At 39.5% G+C, this 21598-nt stretch overlaps 1 protein-coding gene across 4 annotated transcripts in view; it reads right to left on the reverse strand.

Moving 5' to 3' along the window:
- Nucleotides 1–949: 949 nt before the first annotated feature.
- The window catches only part of LOC149117748 (uncharacterized), a 32093-nt gene continuing 11444 nt past the window's right edge, over nt 950–21598 (reverse strand). Inside the window, exons 1-5 of one of the 4 annotated variants that reach the window (XM_089285577.1) lie at nt 6612–6717; nt 5466–5518; nt 5136–5210; nt 4613–4672; nt 950–4061 (exon numbers count right to left, since the gene is read on the reverse strand). In XM_089285577.1, the coding sequence (XP_089141703.1) occupies nt 3121–4061; nt 4613–4672; nt 5136–5210; nt 5466–5511 (1122 nt within the window). In that variant the 5' untranslated portion in view covers nt 5512–5518; nt 6612–6717 and the 3' untranslated portion in view covers nt 950–3120. Of the gene's footprint in view, nt 4062–4612; nt 4673–5135; nt 5211–5465; nt 5519–6611; nt 6718–21598 lie in introns of those variants that run through there. The other 3 variants (XM_089285583.1, XM_089285596.1, XM_089285571.1) reach the window with 3 other exon arrangements.

The raw sequence follows: 21598 nt of genomic DNA on the forward strand, positions 1-21598 counted from the left end.
GTTTTCCCGATATCACGTCACAGATGGCATTCACAAACATTACGATTATATAATGAAGGCCCAGACACACGGTGCAACATTGTGCCCAATATTGCCCCTATCAATTACATCTTGTGTCCATACTAAAATTGCTGCGTGCAATATTGAAGGGGAAAACAAGACTTGCAACTACACTTGCACTGGTAGAATCTAATTCTACTTCTGCAATATTGTGCGTAACAATTCCAGGAATTGAGCAAAAAAAAAAAAAAAAAAAAAAAAATTGCGTAAAACAATGTTTGAAATTTTGCACCGTGTCCGGGGCTTCAGATTGCTTTTAAACGCCAGCCCTTGAATTAACGCCTGAAAAACGATGTTACCTTTGACCTTTTTCTGTGTAACGACTCCAACCAGAGCCAGCCGAGAATTTTCAACAAATGACAGCAAGAATTTGAAAGTATAGAAAATGACTTTGTTCCTGGTCCAATCAATCAATCAATCAATCAATCAATCAATCAATCAATCAATCAATCAATCAATCAATCAATCAATCAATCAATCAATCAATCAATCAATCACGCTGATTGTTTGCCGTTGGAAATGTCGATTTTGATTTGGGTGGCAACCATATTTCAAATCGCACTGCGACAAAAAATAGAATTATTTCAACAGTTGCCGCCCTTAAACCCTTCAAGTGTGGGCTGTTGCGCTCACAATAGGAGCTGAGCGAATTTCACAAAAAACTTCTATCTACGGTTAAGCGATAAGACGCTCTTTTCTAGGGAAATAATTTTAAACTTGACGACTAGCTGAGTCCTTTCTAAAATAACGTCCTGGGGACGAGTCAAGATGCTTTGCTCTCGCTTGGAGACTTTGAATGTTACAAACCATCCCTAAGAGATGCAGTGTGACTACGGCAAGTCAGTCGGAAGTTTCACCCAAGGAAAGAAGAAAACGAAACAAGCCTGTAGCCAGAATGTTAAAATGCCTTCTCTGGTCATTTAATTATTACAAAGAGACATGTGAATCAAACATGATACAGCCGTTTGTGTCTGGCAGCTGAAACACAATTTCTCTAATTAGTATATGAAATAGGAATACATGCTGTCCAATTTGGAAATAATTGGATGAAAAAAATTCCGGACAGCCAAAATTGGATGAGGCCGTAGGCCAAGTCCAATTTGGCTGTCAGAGGAATTTTTTGAATCCAATTATTTCCAAATTGGATAAGCATGTAGTCCTGTTACTTATTAATTATATAGCTCTTGAGGTAATGCAGCTTTGCAAGGAAAACTACAGTAACTGTCTCTGAAGAAAAACAGACTGGGCCCGCGATCTTCCGAAACTTGGGACAGCTTCGAAAATATCTGGTGATCTCCGGTGATTTTCGGAGATTGTCACAAGTCTGCGGAATTCCTGGGAGGTGTTTGGGTGATCTTCGGAAATCTTCGGAAGTGTTCGGGCGGTCTTCGGAAGTACTCATGTGACCTTTGGAAATCTTCGGAGATGTTCGGGTGTTATTCGGAAATCTTTGGAAGTGTTCGGGTAATCTTTGGAAGTCTTTGGAATTGTTCAGGTGATCTTCGGAAATCTTCGGGAGTGTTCAGGTGATCTTCGGAAATCTTCAGAAGTTTTCATGTGGCCTTCGATAATCTTCAGAAGGTTAATAGCTTAATTTCATTGGCGGAGACAAACTGTCATTTTTTTTCCCAAATTGCACAGTTTCTGCATTTTTACTCAAAGTCCTTATTGAAAACTGTCCAAATTAAATCCCAAATTGGACAGTTTTCAGAAGTTAAAGGATAATAGCTGTGCTGACAATACTGGATTAACTGACAGCTATATAATTAACCAAACGTTATTAAGTCCTGGTTAATACCAAGTAGTCAATGCAACATAATTCAATACCAGTCAATACCAGTGAAAAACAACCAGTGCACTTGGAACATCAGCAAGAGCAAAGGATGGAGTCTTTTTGTGTAAACAAACCACTGAAATCAAAGAATGCAAACAAAGTTTGAAACCCAACAAAGTTGCAAGAAGTTGCCTACCTCTTGGAAAACTTGGTCATCTAATGATTCATTAGTTTTGATCCTAAATGATAATGGTAAAATATATAAGTGTATGTCTCAGATCGAATTATAATCCAATCAATAAACTTGTTGATTGTATGACTGATGGTTTCACGACAATAAGATAAGTTTTATATATACAAATTGTGTTGATTGTTCAACAGTCCACACCCATTGGATTCTATCTCACTTGAGGGTTTTGTTTCCTTTGTGGGAATTTTGCATGTGAAACTCTTACCTGTAACATTTTATTGGCCGACAAAGTCTAAAACTGTTTCAAAAAATAAGATCAAAACTAATTAACAAAAACATTGACATTGTTTACCGAAAGATCAACAACTTCTTGTTTATATTCTCCAAGATCAGTGGTTCATTTACAAAAAAAAAAGATATCGCCAGCCTCTGTTCTAAATTAACGTTTTGATTGCATAATTAACTCTGCCCAGGTGAACAAAGTTAAAAATAGCTATTTGGCCCATGTGGCCCGGTTTGAGCACTCACAATAATATAACACTAGTTTTGAAAACTTACCGAAGCAGCCAAATAATTGCAATATCAACTACTACAAAGTGACGTCTTCCTTAACTTTGTACCTACAGTAATATTTTAACACGCGACAGAAATCTCTTCATCATGCCATGATGAACCCAATAAGCGTCTGCGCTGAAGGCTAATGTTAAGGTAACTAATCTGATATCCCAACTTTTCAACCAAAAAGATAGTTCATATGCTATGTGACTGACTGACTGACTGACTGACTGAGTGTCATGGGTAAATTCTTGAAAAAAAGCCTCTTAAATTAAAATCTACACTTAATTTCAATAACAAAATAGAATAATAGAAAGATTAAAAACAAGACAAACAGGAACTAAAAATGCATAAAAACTAATGTAGTCTGGAATTTTAAGATTTCTCAAACCAGTCATGTAATTGATTTAGATAATAGCTAATAAAAATCTGGTAAGGTACTGGTCCACTGTGAATGCTACAAGTCATCGTCATTAATCATATAAATTCCTATTTGACATTTTTTTTTGCAAACAGGAGTATACCCCAACTTTCCTGAGTATCAAGATTTCCGCATACCATGTTCAGACATGTGAAAGAGAATCCCGCATACATTATGACAGTATTCTCCACACATCCAGCAGGTGAAATTTTCTCTGTCTTCAGTGGAACGTTTCCTGCATCTGTGTCTTTTTAAAGTCTTATTATACTTGAAGCATTTACAGCATTGGTCGCATTTGAAGCGTTTGTCACCACTGTGAATCCTCATATGTTGTTTTAACACTGATGATTGGTTAAAACATTTGTCACACTGAATGCATTTGTAGGGTTTCTCACCACTGTGAATCCTTAGGTGTGCTTTCAAATTCCATGAGCGGTTAAAGCATTTCTTACACTGAGTGCATTTGTAGGGTTTCTCACCACTGTGAATCCTTAAGTGTCTTTTCAAAGTTGATGAGCAGTTAAAGCTTTTCTTACACTGAGTGCATTTGTAGGGTTTCTCACCACTGTGAATCCTCAGGTGTCTTTTCAAATTCGATGAGTTGTTAAAGCATTTCTTACACTGAGTGCATTTGTAGGGTTTCTCACCACTGTGAATCCTTAGGTGTGTTTTCAAAGCCGATGAGCGGTTAAAGCATTTCTTACACTGAGTGCATTTGTAGGGTTTCTCACCACTGTGAATCCTTAGGTGTGTTTTCAAATGCGATGAGTAGTCAAAACATTTCTTACACTGAGTGCATTTGTAGGGTTTCTCACCACTGTGAATCCTTAGGTGTGTTTTCAAATGCGATGAGTAGTCAAAGCATTTCTTACACTGAGTACATTTGTAGGGTTTCTCACCACTGTGAATCCTTAGGTGTCTTTTCAAATCCAATGAGGAGTTAAAACATTTCTTACACTGAGTACATTTGTAGCATTTCTTGCCACTGTGAACTTTCAGATGTCTTTGCAAACTTGATGTACATTTGTTGGATTTAGTATTCATGTGGCTTGATAGATTTTCTGAAATACAAAAAAAAAAGATATTGAAAAGTTTTCTGGAGTTTTTGTCACTGACAAAATGAACTATAGGCATCAAAAGAAATGAGAAAACAACTAGCTAAACAGGAACAGCATGAGTTAGAAAGTCACAGCAGTACTTATGCACTAGGATCAATTTTGACCATGCAAGTCAAAAAACTGCAAACCCTTGATTTGATTCAGACAGGTTTATTGCGTACTGACCAATCACAATAAAGTTCATGACATGTGAGCAAACCTGAAAAAAACCTGCAAACTACTGGTGCTGTTTGTAGTTTAGTTTTCTGATGCCTAATTGGCTTTTTCCTAGCTTCACAATAACATTCCATATTGAGTGTCCTTTCTATGGAGTATAGCAAGTGGAATATGCAAGATTAAAGAAATTCTATAGTTTTATTTTGTGTAAATCGCAAAAGCATTTTAAGTCATACTTTTTTCACAATAATAGTATATGAACAGAGGGGCAGTCGCAATTGGCCCCCCAGGGGCAGTGGGTTACATGTTGAAAATTTACAGCAATCAATCAAAGTCACCATTTTTCTTGTGGTTGCCAACTTTAGCTTGATTATTTCCCTTGTCCTTCTTGCTAACAGCTGCAGTCAGTTGAAATGGAAACAAAGAATTACAATTACCAGACATGATAACTTGTAATGGAAAGCATCAGGACATTTCACAATTTTGATGACTGCAGTGTTAGGCCTCCAGTCACTAAAATGATTTTGAACAGTGCAAAAATTTTCTTAATACAATTAATATATATTACAATGTTTAGCGTCAAAGCCACATCAGCCTTAGCTTGTTTTATTGTACATGTAGGTCTTCTTCATCTATTCTGGTCAAATTGGAATTTGGAAATATTGGTTTTTCTGGAGAGAGGAGAAAAAGAGTTCCCAGAGAAATTTAAGCCTTCTGAGCAAAACAAGAACCAACAACAATCTCAACCCACAAGTGGCACCAGGTCAGAATCACACCCAGGCCACACTGTTGTGAGGCAAGCACTCACACCACTACACCATCCCTGCTCCCCTGTAAAAAGACGTAATCAATCATAGTCACCTTTCCTTGTTTTAGCTTGTTTGGATATTTTTGTTTCAGTCTTTCTCTTCTTTGCTGCAGTTTCTTCAGGAGAACCTGCATTTAATCACACACTCATGGAAGATGCACACATCACTATCATCATCATTAGCATATACATGTACTCATGTCATGTTTTCATGAGAGAGGTTTAAGTACCATGGTGTTTCGTAACTAAACTGCAGTTATAGAGAAGGCAAAAAAAAATTAAAAAAAAAATTAAAAGTCTTAAGACGTAGGTCACTTTCTTGTCATGTTGCAAATGCCTTTTTGGTGAGTGTACACTAGCTAGAGAGAACATGCTTGTCTTACCTCCCTTTCTTTTGCAGGAATTTGATCCTTTGTTTTTCCCAGCCATATCATGTCTACAAAAAGAAAGCATCAAAATTGTTACTTAATTTTTATTTTTTCACCAGATGACTAGAGTTTAATTGTTTTTTAACAATGGAAATTAAGACAACTTACATGCACATTCAGCCCTATTTTATGGGCTTCTTTCAAGAAGCCCTTTCATTACAAATCAAAATTTAACACTGAACTTTGTGAGTGCGATTTCCAAACCAATTGAAGTCAGCTGAACAAATTGATCCCAATTGAATACAATCCATTAGATTGTGCTCGGTGGAGTTTGGCAACCAAACTGAAAATCAAGCACAATCCAATGGATTATGTTCAATTGTGCTTGGTGAATAAATTCACTAGAACAAGGATCATGTTATGGGAAGAAACAGAAATTGATGCATTATGTGGTCTCAAAAAAACACCACAAAAAACATGTGTTCCACCAAAGTAAGGGTCTTCCAGGTCTTTGGGTGAACAAGGGAATATGATCACTTTATCTCCAGGAACCAAGATATATTTTTGGAATTAATTTGAGGAAACAAGGGTATCTCTACAACTAAAGGGAACTTTGACAACAAAGTCTAGGGGAAAATGGAATTTATTATGGGGAACAAGGAAGAAAAAATGAAATTTTCAAGGGATCGAGGGAACATAGTACCCCCTTTGGAAGTAGCTCGAGCCTCGAAAGACTTGTTACTGATTTCCAACCACAGTTTTACAAAACGCAAGAGTTCGGAAATCAAATTAACGTTTGATTGACTTCGATATTGCCCAATTATTTTTGTGTGAGTTGGATTTCGATCGATTTCGATCGAACTCAATCCATGGATTGAAATTCAGTTGGACTGGATTCGTCTGGCTATGCCGGGCTTCATTAACTGGTGTGCTGTTCATAATTATACATGAATACCTAGAAAGATTTTAATAACTGAACATGAAATGACTAATTTAACTACTCGAAATCATCGAAGCACTGAAGTCAATTCTCGAACGTGCATCTTAATTTGAAGAGCTTTGCTACATTAGCGGAATCAGTCAATCGTCAATCAAAGTGGCTCTGACCCTGTTTTATCCAAACGGAGACAAGAACATTCATAACAAAGCTACTATACTTACTAGTTTGGAATAAAAATAATCCTGAGAAATCAACAATTCTCCAGTAAGGCTATCTTTTTCCAGTTCCCGCCGAAATACATCACGTGACTTGGATTCGCGGTTCATGGTGAGTGGCGGCAAACCGCTGACCGCATCCTGGTCAGGTCTGAGACAGTCGAAGCGTCACAGTCAATCCCCGAGTTTTGGGTACCGCCGAACCCAAATCCCTAGTGTCTTGGGTATCCCCACTGGGGATATCCAAAACACTGAAAGCTTAAATCTTGGGCAAGTGAAATCCTCCACAAGTCTGCTCAAAACATAATCATCTTCTTACGAAGCTTTGTCTCAAGAAATTAAAGGGTTATACTTGATATAAACATAATACGTAGCTGAAAAGAAACGATAACATATTGGAAAGGGTACCCCGATATCACTAGGGATTTAGTTATCCCTTACAATTTAGCATTTCTAGTCCTTTTCTCCCTTAAATGTCTTTCGTCTTTGTAAGTTTTCTTTTCCTTTTCGTGTTCGGTCGATTTCGTGGCTACCCTGAATTAAAGATACGATAACAAACAAACTTATTGGAAAGGGCCCCATATCACTAGGGATTTGGGTATCCCTTAAAATTTAGCTTTTCAAGTGCTTTTCTCCCTTGAATGACTTACGTTTTTGCAATTTTGCTTTTCCTTTTCGTCTTCGGTCGATTCGGGAGCTTGCAAACTCTCTGGAAGGTGATACCCGTATCACTATGGAATTGGGAATCCCTTTCATTTTGATATTTTAAGTCCTTTCCTCATTGGAATGGCTTCGTCTTTGTAAGTTTGCTTTACCTTTTAATCCTAGGTCGATCTAGCTACCCTGGCATGAATTTAACAAACGAGGACGAACAAACTCTCTGGAAGGTAAAATGTTTAAGCAAGCAACCGGAACGATGATCCTGCTGGTATACGTTGGATCAATAGTGATCTAAGCGACTTTACATATAAAATGAAGAATACAAAAGCAAAAACCGACACAACGTAGAATGATTTTTTGAAGGTGTACTATATTTCGGCTGGCCAAACCAGCCTTCTTCAGGTACGATAGTAGATTTTACATTGGTGCGTGTTTTTATGTAGCCGATATTTACGTAATACCGGAAATACGCAAAAGTAATAGATAGTGTAAATTGAAGATAAGCATACGGTAAAATAAAATAACATGATAAAAGAACATAATAAAAGAAAACAAATGGAAACAATTAATATGTTTCTTCGCGGATGTTCAGATAATTAGGATCAATTGTTCTGCCTTTTTGAATTAAAAAAGCTTCCCTGGCCGTGCGGATAGAGTCTCGCTTAGAAACGATTTTTTCGATGGGGATTAATTGCATGTCGTTAGCAGTGTGGTTAGGAGAGGACAGGAAATATTCGGCGGCTGTAGTAGGTTTAGATTTGTTGTTAAGGTTATCTAAGGTACGGCCGTGTTCATTAAATCGGTCTTTTAATCGTCGTTTCGTCTCTCCTATGTATTGTAAGTTACAGCGGTTACATTGAATCGTGTAGATGAGGTTTTTAGTGTCACAGGTCAGGTTGGATTTTATGGCGCGCGTTTCCCCGGTAGAAAAGAAGGTATATGTAGTAAGTCCGTGAGAAATGTAGGCACAAGTAGCACAGTTTTTTCTCACGGACTTACTACATATACCTTCTTTTCTACTGGGGAAACGCGCGCCATAAAATCCATCTACGTTGTGTCGGTTTTTGCTTTTGAATTCTCTGGAAGGGGTTACCTATATCACTAGGGATTTAAGTATCCCTTACATTTTGGCATTTCTAGTCCTTTCCTCCCTTGAATGCCTTTCCTCTTTGTAAGTTTACTTTGCCTTTTTAACAACGGTCGATTTGGCGCTACCCTGAAGTAAAGAAATGATTACAAGCAAACACCTAGGAAGGGAATACACAAATCACTAAGGATTTGGGTATCCCTACTATTATTTGTTTCCCTTTGTCCGAAGATTCAAGCCTTGTCTTCTTTATTTATTTATATTTATTTATTTATTTATTTTTTTTATTGATTGATTGATTGATTGACTGATTGATTGATTGATTGATTGATTGATTGATTGATTCATTTCTTTTGGAGGGGGGGAGGGGGATTTGTTTCCGAAACAAAAAAACTCCTTTAAAGGCATAGAGAACTGTTCGCCGGCAAAATCTACCTTTGACGCACCGTGATCTGAGAGATCTTGATTGATCTGTTTTGTAAAGAAACGCAAAATCCGTTTTCGGATTCTTTCGGATTTAAGAATCCAATCTTGGATTTTCTTAAAGAAGCGCACCCTAAGACAAAGTTTATTTTAGACAGGCAACATACACAGAGGTCAGTAAAAGTGTGAATATTGCGTAACGGCCGTTATCTCAGTGTGTTCGCTCGCATGTTGATTAAATTAAATTCAATCGCCGAACTATCCGAGGTTTAGAATGCGCCTCTCTCGTTTAAAATAACGTTCATTTCAAGGGTTCAGTCCATACGCAACAAGCGCATGTTCATACAAGGAACTTTAGCGCGTGAATCGGTTTTGTATTGCGTTTAATTAGCTCTTATTAACCGACCAGGAGGTCTGTATGGGATAATCTTGACCCAGGTCGTGAGTACAGACCGAACGCAGTGAGGTCTGTGCACATGAACGAGGTCAAGATTCTCCCATAGAGACCGACTTAGCTCGATTAATAAGATGTTTATTATATGGCAAAGAAGAAAACTTTAATTCGATTAATGTAACTGGTTTGGTGACGTTTTGCTTTCAAACGGAGATGAGCTTAACTTAAACCTGCCGAAATTTGCTCGCCCTCTTTACTTTTTTTTTCTCATCAGGCTTTTTGGCACTTACATAAATGATTAAGCAGAAAATAAAAGAAAATGGTGAACATTTCTGTATTTTATAATTTTTCAATCCAAAATGAAACCGGTCTAGATGCCGGTCTATATGGGAAAATCTAGACGGTCAATATTCGTGAATTCTGTAGTTCCCAGTCCTTGTGAGACACAGCCATATAATAAATATTGCGGACTCGGATCAGGCGGTCTGTTATAAATTGCGACTCAGCGACGTTATGTGTTTATATCAAGATTAAGAAAGCTTTCAGGTATTGAGACAAAACTTCGTAAGAAGATAAATGGTTTTTGAGTGGAATTATGGATGATTTCACTTGCCCCAGTCTGTGGTATTTAACGCTTTCAGTGTTTTGGGTATCCCTACTGGGGGTACCCACTGAACACGGGATACCCAAATCACTGTGGCAGAGGCAGTGGCGGCCTTGTTTTCTGTTTCAAGAAGGTTGTTTTCTTGTAATGTTCACTCTTCTGTACGGACAGTTTCCACAGCATTGAGACCAAAAGGTAGGTAAATAAAGTTTGAATAGTATTCCTTCCACTCTCTCTAAAAGTATTGCGTTAAAAAGTTCATGTCAATGTGCAAGTCTCCTAAAACTGTAAAAAGGGAATGCCGGAAACCCAGAAACCCGGAATTGCGAAAACCAAGGCCCGGAATCCTAAAACAAGGAATGCCTGTATTTTTAGATGACAAAAGGAGGTTAAAATCCTGGGCGAAAATGTCCCTCATTTTCTCTTGTCCCAGACGAATTTATCCAATGGCAATTAAACATGGGACTATGGATCGCTCAAAGATTATAACAATAAAAATGATGGTAATAAAATAAAACCTTCACTGGGTTATTAACCAATTAATTCCCAGCTTTACCTCACACTCTTACAAATTGGTCGCATTAAGACTCTCGTTGATACATTGTAGGGCCTATAAGATTAAGGGGGGGGGGGGAACGTTCTAAAGAAACTGTGGTGCTGCGTAGGTGGGGACTATAACAAGATAATTTGGTTTTATCAACTGAGTTGATTATGTGAATTGGCCACCGTAAAGAGATTCGAATCTCTTTATGGTGGCTAATTTACATTATCAACCCAGTTGATAAAACCAAATAACCTATAAGATTTAAGGTGGCGAACACAGTGTCCGCGCGCGCTCTTACTATGTACTGGTTCGTCCTCGGACAGTATTTTTATACGGACCTCCTAGTCGGCTAATAACATATATATGTATTACAGCCGAGGAGTCAGAAAAGAGCATTTCTCTTTGTTTCTCTCCATCATTCTAAGCTTCGCGACCCGGTTTGCGACTAGCGAAAATTACAAAAGGCCTGGCCGTTGTGTTCTTTGACCTCTGTACTATTTCGGCTCACTAAGCAAACGCTGGAAACATAAGCGCACACGTAAAACACAAAAACGGATGCAGGTCAATCTCGTCCCCAATCGTTTCGTATTCACAGCCAATCAGATTTGTCAGATTTGAGAGGAAGTCCGTAAATGGCGGACGTCCGGTGTTGGACCATCCTCGGTGCTGACCAATAGGATTAGGGCCTCTGGGGACGAGAATGCTGTAAACCACTCCAATCGTCAACTGCCTTTTGAATTAAAAAGCCAGAAAAACTAATACCTCCATAACCTTTACTTGAAGTGTTCACTTTATTTTGTACTACTTCTGGCGGTTTACACTGAGTACGAGATGCTACGCATATAATTTTAAGATATTATTTAAAACTAAACATAAATCTAACTACACCGTGGTTACTGCTTTTAAAATGTGTTACTGATGCATTCACCGAGGAAGACGTATAATACGCTCAGTTCAAAGTGGGTCTAGATGAATACGCCAGGCATTGCATTGATAAATACAGTTCTTGAAAGGGCGACCGCACCCTTGTACATTCTCGCCACGTGTTACCAACGAAAACGATGTCAACCTGAAAAGTCAGCCGCCCTCTAGAAAGTTAGCGGTCCGCCGAGCATTTACTTCCGCGACTCCAAGAACGCAAAATGGTGCTATGGACGAGAAGGGGTTTGGGCGTTCCCAGTCCTGTATTGCGTTGGTGAGTTCGAGAGAACAACAGACTGCAGGAAGTCTAGCACTCTCAGGCGGACAAGAGGCGGTCCCCCTCGGGATTTAGACTGAGTGCGATGGACATTTCAGCCAGTACGTTGATTGATAAGGTATAGTTCATAAGTGAATAGAGATGGTGAATTTTAAGCTTAGTAATGAAATGTGAAAAGTGAACTGATAAACATCACAGGAGCGTGGGACAAAGAAAAAATCTGAGTTCCCGGCAGGAATCGAACCCATGACCTCCTGAACACCGGGCGGGCGCTCTATCCACTGAGCTACGAGAACTCATGGGGAGCAAATTCATTTAACTGAGTCCATATGTGACATGCGTCCTGCACACTGCTAGGGTCGGCACTGTCGAAGTCATCGTGAGTGTGATAAGTGAATAAACATGGTGAATTTTAAGCTCGGTAATGAAATGTGAAAAGTGATCTGATCAACATGACACGAGCGCGGGACAAAGAAAAAATCTGAGTGCTCGATAGGAATCGGGCCCATGACCCATGACCATGACATTTTACATCACAACTAAAACATCTGAGATGAATTTTATCATACATACATTTAACATCACAACTATAACGTCTGATATGTATTTTATCACGTCTTACGCAAATATTTTCACTACTGACACAAAGAAGCATGCTTCCCATACACCAAGTTTTCTATACAAATAATAAAATAACGGTTATTTCGCCAGATTTACTGGCACGCTTAATATTACTTGTGGCAATACTTCTCCGCCAAGTCTTTTCGTTTCACCAACTTGTGCTTTAAAGCATCAGATAAAGACTTATATGTTGCGGCAGAGCCGCGCTGTTGTTTCCAATATAACAGCATCCGAAACACCCTTTCATGGTCCGAATCAAAATTTCCACATAGGGCTTGAAGAAATAGCTCCCCGATTTTTAATCGACGACCAAGTTGGGTCCGCTTGTCGCCGATACTCCTACCCAGTCCTTCTAATTCTTCATCCTTAGGCACACCTTCTTTGAGCAAAACTGAAAAGAGAGTTTGCCAGTACACACAAATCATTTTAGAAAACTCAACTTGAGCTCCAATAAAACACAGTACCTCTTCGGCGGTCAACTTCAAAAAGACATGCGAACTCTTAACCTGAGCCCACGGTATGGTCACATGATACTGGTGAGCGGATACCTTGTTTTGACAGCTGTCAATTAATCATAGCATGGATGTCCAATATCAAAGATGTACCTATGGTAATGGTGCTACCCTCTTATTTTTCAAGGTATGGGGCTTGGCGTGCGGACGTACGGATGTATGGACGTACATACGGACAGTCACGTGACACCCAAATAGTTTTTGCTGATGATGATCGATGGGTTACCGAATTTCCTAGGATAACCTTAAGGTGCTACCCTGGTCTCTATCTGCCTGTGCTCTTCCAAGACCTTAAGAGAGCTTTAATCTGCATGTTTAAATGTTCAAGGTGTCATGGGGGTTCTTGTTTGTCTCGAGACAGTCATTGCTATTGAGTTCGAATTTGGCCCACAGCAGGGGCAGTGGGTTTAACTTTAAAACTGTACCACATTAAGAAGTCATAAATACCAATCACCTTCTGCCTTTTTCTCTGGTTTTGCTGCCTTGGCTGGTGGTTTCTTGTTACCTATTTCGTGAGAAACTACTGGAGTCAGTACAACACATGAACAGACATCACCATTATACTAGACACTCAAACTCTTGATGTACATGTACACGTATAGCATCAGTAGAACAGTGGAAATGTTTTAGAATTTTCATGATCAAAGTGTTTTCTCCTGTTCCCATCACTGGTACATTGTATCTAACTCCTGTTGAGTTCAGTTTTGCACAATGCGGCAAATATTATTAGCCTCTAAGAAGTTTGTAGCAATCAATCACGGTCCCCTTTTTCCTGTTTCTTCACTGTAGCTTGAGTGTTTCCCTTCTTCCGGGGTGTAGCTGGAACAATATAACTACAGTTACCAGACATGACATTTAATTGAGAGCATCATTAGCACAGTGGAGTTCTACTTTGGGTAGAGGAGCACAGAAACTGTCATCAGAGTGGAATGCCCAGATACAGTTATTTTGGACCATACCAAACATTTTTATTGAGCTTTTTACCACACTTGCTTTCACCCAATTGATATTAACCTTACACCCGGCAGTGGTTGAAAATAGACTGAAGTTTTGATATTTGATATTTCCATAGAAACAACAACCAAAAAACTTAAAATCGATGAAAGATTAATTTTGCGTGAAAAAGAAGTGATATAAAAGACCTAACACCAAATGATAAGTTTAACATCCATGTAATCAAGATCTTGGTTGCATAAACTGGGATCTCGGTAACAAGGCCAGCCAAGCTTCTCATATGAACACATTGACATTTTTACGAAGAAAAGAGTGGCAAGGCGAGATCGCGGAAACCGAGCCAGCCCGGTTGACGAGACATACATGAAGGGGCCCTAAACTGCACTGGCCAACTGTTACTTAGAAATGTTGATTTTAACAAATGAAACAAAGCTAATTTAGGGCATACAACTGTAAAAAGTACTGTTAGCATCTCTGGTACTGCTAAGTTTTCTGAGTACACTTTAGTGGAAGTTCGAAGTTAATTGCATCTTCATGCAATATAAAACTGACTCTCTGTCCTTAATCCTGAAGTTCAGACCCGACATAGCCGAGGAAATCGAGCCCTGTGTTATGTTGTCCAAATCTCCATTGATCTCATTCAACGGCGCATTATTTCATGTTACTTCAGGACAGGAGTATGCTAAGAATGTATCGATAAAAGCCACAACTGCGCTAAAACAAACAGTTTGATATCAGCTTGTTGACGAAACATGAGAAACCTGCGAGCACAAGAGCGGTTCGACAAATAGCTGAAAGGTGAAGCAGATTTCTAAATCGATTTTCGATAAAGCATTGCTGCGAAAAGGTTTAGAATTACTAGTTCAACTGCTTACGTGGCCACAAATAAGCGATCAAGTGACACCCTGCAACCAGAAAACGAGAAACAGTAAAAAATGATATCATGCAACCCGTGGAAAGAACGCACAACACTGTAAATGGTTTTGAAGGTATACAATGACTGCGCATGATCTCCCGTTTTGGCGGGCCGAGCAGGAATCGTGTGGTGAGACCCGTGCGGTGATCGCTCAGGATCAAGTACTACTAAGTGTGATATACAGGGCGCTTATATGTACGTGGCCTTTTTCCGTCCTGGTGATACACGAGCGCGGAGCGCGACCACGAGCGCTCTGCGCTCGTGTATCGTGTTTCGCTCTCTGCCCCTCTAATCCGCCTGTTCTACAGGCTAGGATCAAGTTGACCAATGGTCCAAGATCATTCTGATCATGGTGCATAAAAGGAGCCGAGTAATCCGTGACCAGAGTGGATTCGTCTTTCCTTTGACATACCACGATCCCAGTGATTGCATTGGATCACCGATCCTGATCCAGATCAACCCAAAGAGACGCACCCTAAATGTAAACCTAAAATGTTCGTTTTATCTACAGCAACATTTTAACGTGTAACAGGAATCTCTTCAACTAGTTTGTCTTTGAACGTATCCTGTCATTTTTGAATGCTGTCGTATAAAACTAGTGATTCCTACCATACTCAAGGGACTTAAATAATTCAGCCATTATTTCGGTAACTTTTTTTAATAGCAACAACACATTATTTACTCCATTTTAATAATAGTTAATATATTTACTAGTACATAATAGTTTAGAACTTGTATTTTCAACAACAAAACTGCTTGCCAATACATTTCTATATTTTATTTTATATATTGCACAGTAGCTTTATGGAAAACATATTTCTAGTGAAAATCAAAAAAAGTGTAAATCAAAGAAATAGGCACCTTAACTCTTTGTGAAAAGTTCCTCACACAATAAAATTCCAGAATTTAGACCATCAAAATTGGAGGTTTTTTTTCTTTGTATAAAAACCTATTTTTCTTTGCCAGGCTGAACAGGTTTTTTTATTTCTGATTATTTAAATGCCAAATTTCAGCCTGTAGGTTCTTAAATCACCGGGTTCTTATATGCGCTTTTTACTGAAACTAAAAAGCTAAAAATGTCAAGGAGCTATATACAGAGTGTATATAATAGTCTGGAATAAGGTCCACAATTGCAAGGAAACATTATAACTTTTGGTACTTAAGAATGGCTGACTGTTAGGATCGAGAAACGCCGGTCAACGTCCCATTTGACAAATCGCTCATATTTTGCCCAAAGATACCCTTAGGTGACCTAATTCTAAAAATCATATTTAAAGGTTCCAGCGAATTTTTATTTTTCAGAAATTCGCGAAAATTTGAAAGCGCGGTCAAAGTGCGGTTTTTCGTGTAATAAAATGACCGAAATAAGGTGCGAGGACGAAGCGCTGCTTAAGTCTTAAAATAAACTCAATTGACTTCAAACTTCACACAAATGTGGAACAACCACTCTAATTTATTCCTCGCTTTAAACTAATCTCAGATATGTTGATATAGGGGTTTTCCGAACCATTTTAAAAACAGCTATGAAGCGTGTGAAAAATAACGGCAAAATATAGGTCATGTTTAACAACATAAAAATGCATCTGGTACCTCACTTTCCGATTATTTTACTCTACAGCCTTAAAATATCATTATTAAAGATATACCATGCCAAGTTTCATGCTCGAACTCGCAGTATTTCCCTTTGTGAAAAACGAAAATCTATGTCAATGTGTTGGGCGCAAATAACACAATAATTATGCACGAACCAGAGACAAATCAATTTTAATGGCGAAAGTAAAAGGCTATCATTAATTGGAATCCCGTCAATTCACTGCTATCAGTAGAAACATAATGTCCACTGCATAAAAACTGTTTTCAGACGTTTTCGAACCATTGGGCGTTAACTTTGTTTAATTTCGTGTCCGCCGTCATGTCTAGTTTGTCATCGCGTGTATTTCCTTAATGTCAACAACACGTGAATGGTTGTCATAACAAACGTAAGAGATTTCCTGGAACCTTAATGTTTTCGATTCACCAAAACGCTTTAAGTTCGTTAAGACACAATAATGGGTCAACTTGGAATGCTTTTTAGCATCAAGGACGTTAAAGGACTGTAAATTAATCGAGTTGAAATATCTTGAAGTAAATCAAAATCACGCCCTTATTCTAATTTGGTAAACAGCCGATCTCCGTTCAAGTTCAAGAAGTCGAGAGGTTAATCCGGCAATGTATTACCGGTACAACAACAAAATCAAACCGAGGTCATCAAAAGTGTAAGTTTAAAAGTGTAGTGGCAAGTTCCAAATAAATTTCGCCTATTTAAATTGGAAACAAGATGTAAAACGGTCTGACCCGAAACAAATAAACAACGTATTAATACGACTAATTTAACCCGAAAATGTTACAGAAAACATACCTAAAAGCCGTCGATTCCCCTCGATACCACTCCGCATTGCCTTAAAGAGCCCAAGCTTTCTGCTGTAAGAGTCAGGAGCCTCATGAATCTGTATTTATTATATCGGCAACCATGCTGCGTGGCTGATATTCGAGACTCAGTAAAAGTTGTCACACAACCGTACGAGCAGCCCAGTCACGCTTTCACTGCTCTTGCGCAAATGTTCAACATTTCGCAATTTACATAAACCGACTACAAGTTTAAAGTAGTGACAGTAGATTGAAATGCACTTGTTAAAGCTGTCCTACCAAGGAACAATTATCTCTTGTTTTTGAATGGCTCTTAGTTGTAGCTGCAGTCGGGGAGGGGGGAGAGGGTATTCCCGGAAATTTCGGATATCTGTATGCCGTGGAAGATTAAGTGGTCTCCAGCTCTTAACGCCAACACTGAAACACTAGATGATTCTCGAAGTATCACAGGGGTCACTAAACTAAATAATTTTGAGTGTAGCTCCGCTGAGTCAATTAACCGTTGGCGCGCATATTGCATTGACCGTGGACAGGTGGAAAAACAGCTAAACCGGAAAAGCCTGTTGCACATTGTAATTTAGCGTTGTCCAACACGCAGTCGGTCTGGTTGTAATGTTAATCGTATTTGAGAGAATCTCAAGTTTCCTTTCGACACATACTGGGGTGACATACGAGTCAAGTCAGTCAATTTGCCATGTTAACCGAGAAGAGTGATAGTGAGCCACTAGTGGAAGGACTGCAGATTGTCCCTACGCTTTACCCTAATAGGCCTCTGTGTTATTCTAATGAACTGATGCTGAGCTCGCTCGAGGGGGGTGGTGAGATGACAGACCCTGGGAACGACGTCGAGACGATTCGGCCGTTAGTTTTTCTCTTAAGTGTCTTCCTCCTCTACTCCCTCCCCTTCTCTACAAAAATTTAACGATCCTCCCCCCTCCCCCCTCCCCCCGTAAGAGGTGGTTGCTAAATACCGAAGAAGCCAAACACCGGCAGCTCCTAAGAATACTTCCGCCAAGTGCAGTTGTTAGTAAAATACTTCAGAAGCGCCGAGTTTGGAGCTTTTCCGCGCACGAGTGAGAGAGGTATATCTAGTCCCATGTCTTCGCACCCGCACGGTAGCATACACAGTTTCAGGTTCTTTAGGTCACCCTCCATCGCCAAGGCACAGGAGTCTTGCTGGTCGTGTACCAAAGGATGCTGGAGCTGGAGTATTTCTACAACTTCCTTTGCCTGACTAAAATTTCTCTCCTCTTCAGATGCCTGAACATGCATCTCATCAGGATCACTTTGGCGCATTGCGTCACTTAGGTGAGAGAAAAACTAGCACCTGAAAAAGACGAATATTATAAGTATCCCGGGCACTGCGCATTGCCGCGCCACCAGTTCGGCGTCAACCTTTCGGTCTGTCGTTTGACCAACGCGCAATTTTGCCATTAGATACGATTGCTGCTTGTCACTGACTGCCCTGAGAGTCCAAACCTTTTTTAAAACAACGAGGGCTTCCTGGTGACCTATTGCGGCTTTGAGTTAAGCGCCAACGCCTGCTCCAAGCAAGGTTTGTAGCACATTTTGGCTAAGTCCATAAGGGAATAGCTTTCCAGGGACTGAGTACATTTCTCCAGCGATAAGTGCCTCTCTAAAGTAGACAGCCTATAAAAGACACGAATGCAGCGGCCTTGAAGACATCAATACACCCCTACCGTGCATGGTTACTATCTATGGAAACCTCAGCAGACGCTTCCTCGGTCACACCCGTTGATAATGGCACTGATGTTAAGGTCGCAGTCACTCTTCTCGGTTAAGCATGGCAAATTGACTGACTTGACTCGTGGCTCCCGGCCACGCCCATCTAGTAGTATGTCACCCCAGTATGTGTCGAAAGGAAACTTGAGATTCTCTCAAATACGATTAACATTACAACCAGACCGACTGCGTGTTGGACAACGCTAAATTACAATGTGCAACAGGCTTTTCCGGTTTAACTGTTTTTCCACCTGTCCACGGTCAATGCAATATGCGCGCCAACGGTTAATTGACTCAGCGGAGCTACACTCAAAATTATTTAGTTTAGTGACCCCTGTGATACTTCGAGAATCATCTAGTGTTTCAGTGTTGGCGTTAAGAGCTGGAGACCACTTAATCTTCCACGGCATACAGATATCCGAAATTTCCGGGAATACCCTCTCCCCCCTCCCCGACTGCAGCTACAACTAAGAGCCATTCAAAAACAAGAGATAATTGTTCCTTGGTAGGACAGCTTTAACAAGTGCATTTCAATCTACTGTCACTACTTTAAACTTGTAGTCGGTTTATGTAAATTGCGAAATGTTGAACATTTGCGCAAGAGCAGTGAAAGCGTGACTGGGCTGCTCGTACGGTTGTGTGACAACTTTTACTGAGTCTCGAATATCAGCCACGCAGCATGGTTGCCGATATAATAAATACAGATTCATGAGGCTCCTGACTCTTACAGCAGAAAGCTTGGGCTCTTTAAGGCAATGCGGAGTGGTATCGAGGGGAATCGACGGCTTTTAGGTATGTTTTCTGTAACATTTTCGGGTTAAATTAGTCGTATTAATATTTTGTTTATTTGTTTCGGGTCAGACCGTTTCACATCTTGTTTCCAATTTAAATAGGCGAAATTTATTTGGAACTTGCCACTACACTTTTAAACTTACACTTTTGATGACCTCGGTTTGATTTTGTTGTTGTACCGGTAATACATTGCCGGATTAACCTCTCCACTTCTTGAACTTGAACGGAGATCGGCTGTTTACCAAATTAGAATAACGGCGTGATTTTGATTTGCTTCAAGATATTTCAACTCGATTAATTTACAGTCCTTTAACGTCCTTGATGCTAAAAAGCATTCCAAGTTGACCCATTATTGTGTCTTAACGAACTTAAAGCGTTTTGGTGAATCGAAAACATTAAGGTTCCAGGAAATCTCTTACGTTTGTTACGACAACCATTCACGTGTTGTTGACATTAAGGAAATACACGCGATGACAAACTAGACATGACGGCGGACACGAAATTAAACAAAGTTAACGCCCAATGGTTCGAAAACGTCTGAAAACAGTTTTTATGCAGTGGACATTATGTTTCTACTGATAGCAGTGAATTGACGGGATTCTAATTAATGATAGCCTTTTAGGCCCAGTTCAGACGTCGTGCTTCTGCCGTGCCGAACTAAATTGCAATTTGGTTCGACTGTAGCACGACAGAAAATCAACTCTGATTCAGACGTCGTGCCAGAGTCGAATCAAATCCAGGGTTTACTGAAGCCTCGTAACAATTCTCCTCCTAACTCCCCGAGGGAACGAAATCTCGCCAAAACACATTGACATAATTTGTGTATTTAGTTTGGCGCGACAGAAGCACGACGTTTGAATCGCTGCCGTGCCAGAGTCGTGTAGCACGGCAGAGCTTGTCGAACTTAATTGCTTGCCGAACTTAATTCAAAAGTTTGATTCAGACGCCGTGCTTCTGCCGTGCTTTTGTCGAACTTAATTCCTCAATTTAGTTCGGCACGGCAGAAGCACGACGTCTGAACTGGGCCTTACTTTCGCCATTGAAATTGATTTGTCTCTGGTTCGTGCATAATTATTGTGTTATTTGCGCCCAACACATTGACATAGATTTTCGTTTTTCACAAAGGGAAATACTGCGAGTTCGAGCATGAAACTTGGCATGGTATATCTTTAATAATGATATTTTAAGGCTGTAGAGTAAAATAATCGGAAAGTGAGGTACCAGATGCATTTTTATGCTGTTAAACATGACCTATATTTTGCCGTTATTTTTCACACGCTTCATAGCTGTTTTTAAAATGGTTCGGAAAACCCCTATATCAACATATCTGAGATTAGTTTAAAGCGAGGAATAAATTAGAGTGGTTGTTCCACATTTGTGTGAAGTTTGAAGTCAATTGAGTTTATTTTAAGACTTAAGCAGCGCTTCGTCCTCGCACCTTATTTCGGTCATTTTATTACACGAAAAACCGCACTTTGACCGCGCTTTCAAATTTTCGCGAATTTCTGAAAAATAAAAATTCGCTGGAACCTTTAAGTATGATTTTTAGAATTAGGTCACCTAAGGGTATCTTTGGGCAAAATATGAGCGATTTGTCAAATGGGACGTTGACCGGCGTTTCTCGATCCTAACAGTCAGCCATTCTTAAAAGAATGGCTGACTGTTAGGATCGAGAAACGCCGGTCAACGTCCCATTTGACAAATCGCTCATATTTTGCCCAAAGATACCCTTAGGTGACCTAATTCTAAAAATCATATTTGAAGGTTCCAGCGAATTTTTATTTTTCAGAAATTCGCGAAAATTTGAAAGCGCGGTCAAAGTGCGGTTTTTCGTGTAATAAAATGACCGAAATAAGGTGCGAGGACGAAGCGCTGCTAAAGTCTTAAAATAAACTCAATTGACTTCAAACTTCACGCAAATGTGGAACAACCACTCTAATTTATTCCTCGCTTTAAACTAATCTCAGATATGTTGATATAGTGGTTTTCCGAACCATTTTAAAAACAGCTATGAAGCGTGTGAAAAATAACGGCAAAATATAGGTCATGTTTAACAGCATAAAAATGCATCTGGTACCTCACTTTCCGATTATTTTACTTTACAGCCTTAAAATATCATTATTAAGGATATACCATGCC

This window comes from Orbicella faveolata, unplaced genomic scaffold, assembly GCF_042242905.1.
Source record: "Orbicella faveolata isolate gen_17 unplaced genomic scaffold, um_ofav_v1 contig_1, whole genome shotgun sequence".
Lineage (NCBI taxonomy): Eukaryota > Metazoa > Cnidaria > Anthozoa > Scleractinia > Merulinidae > Orbicella > Orbicella faveolata.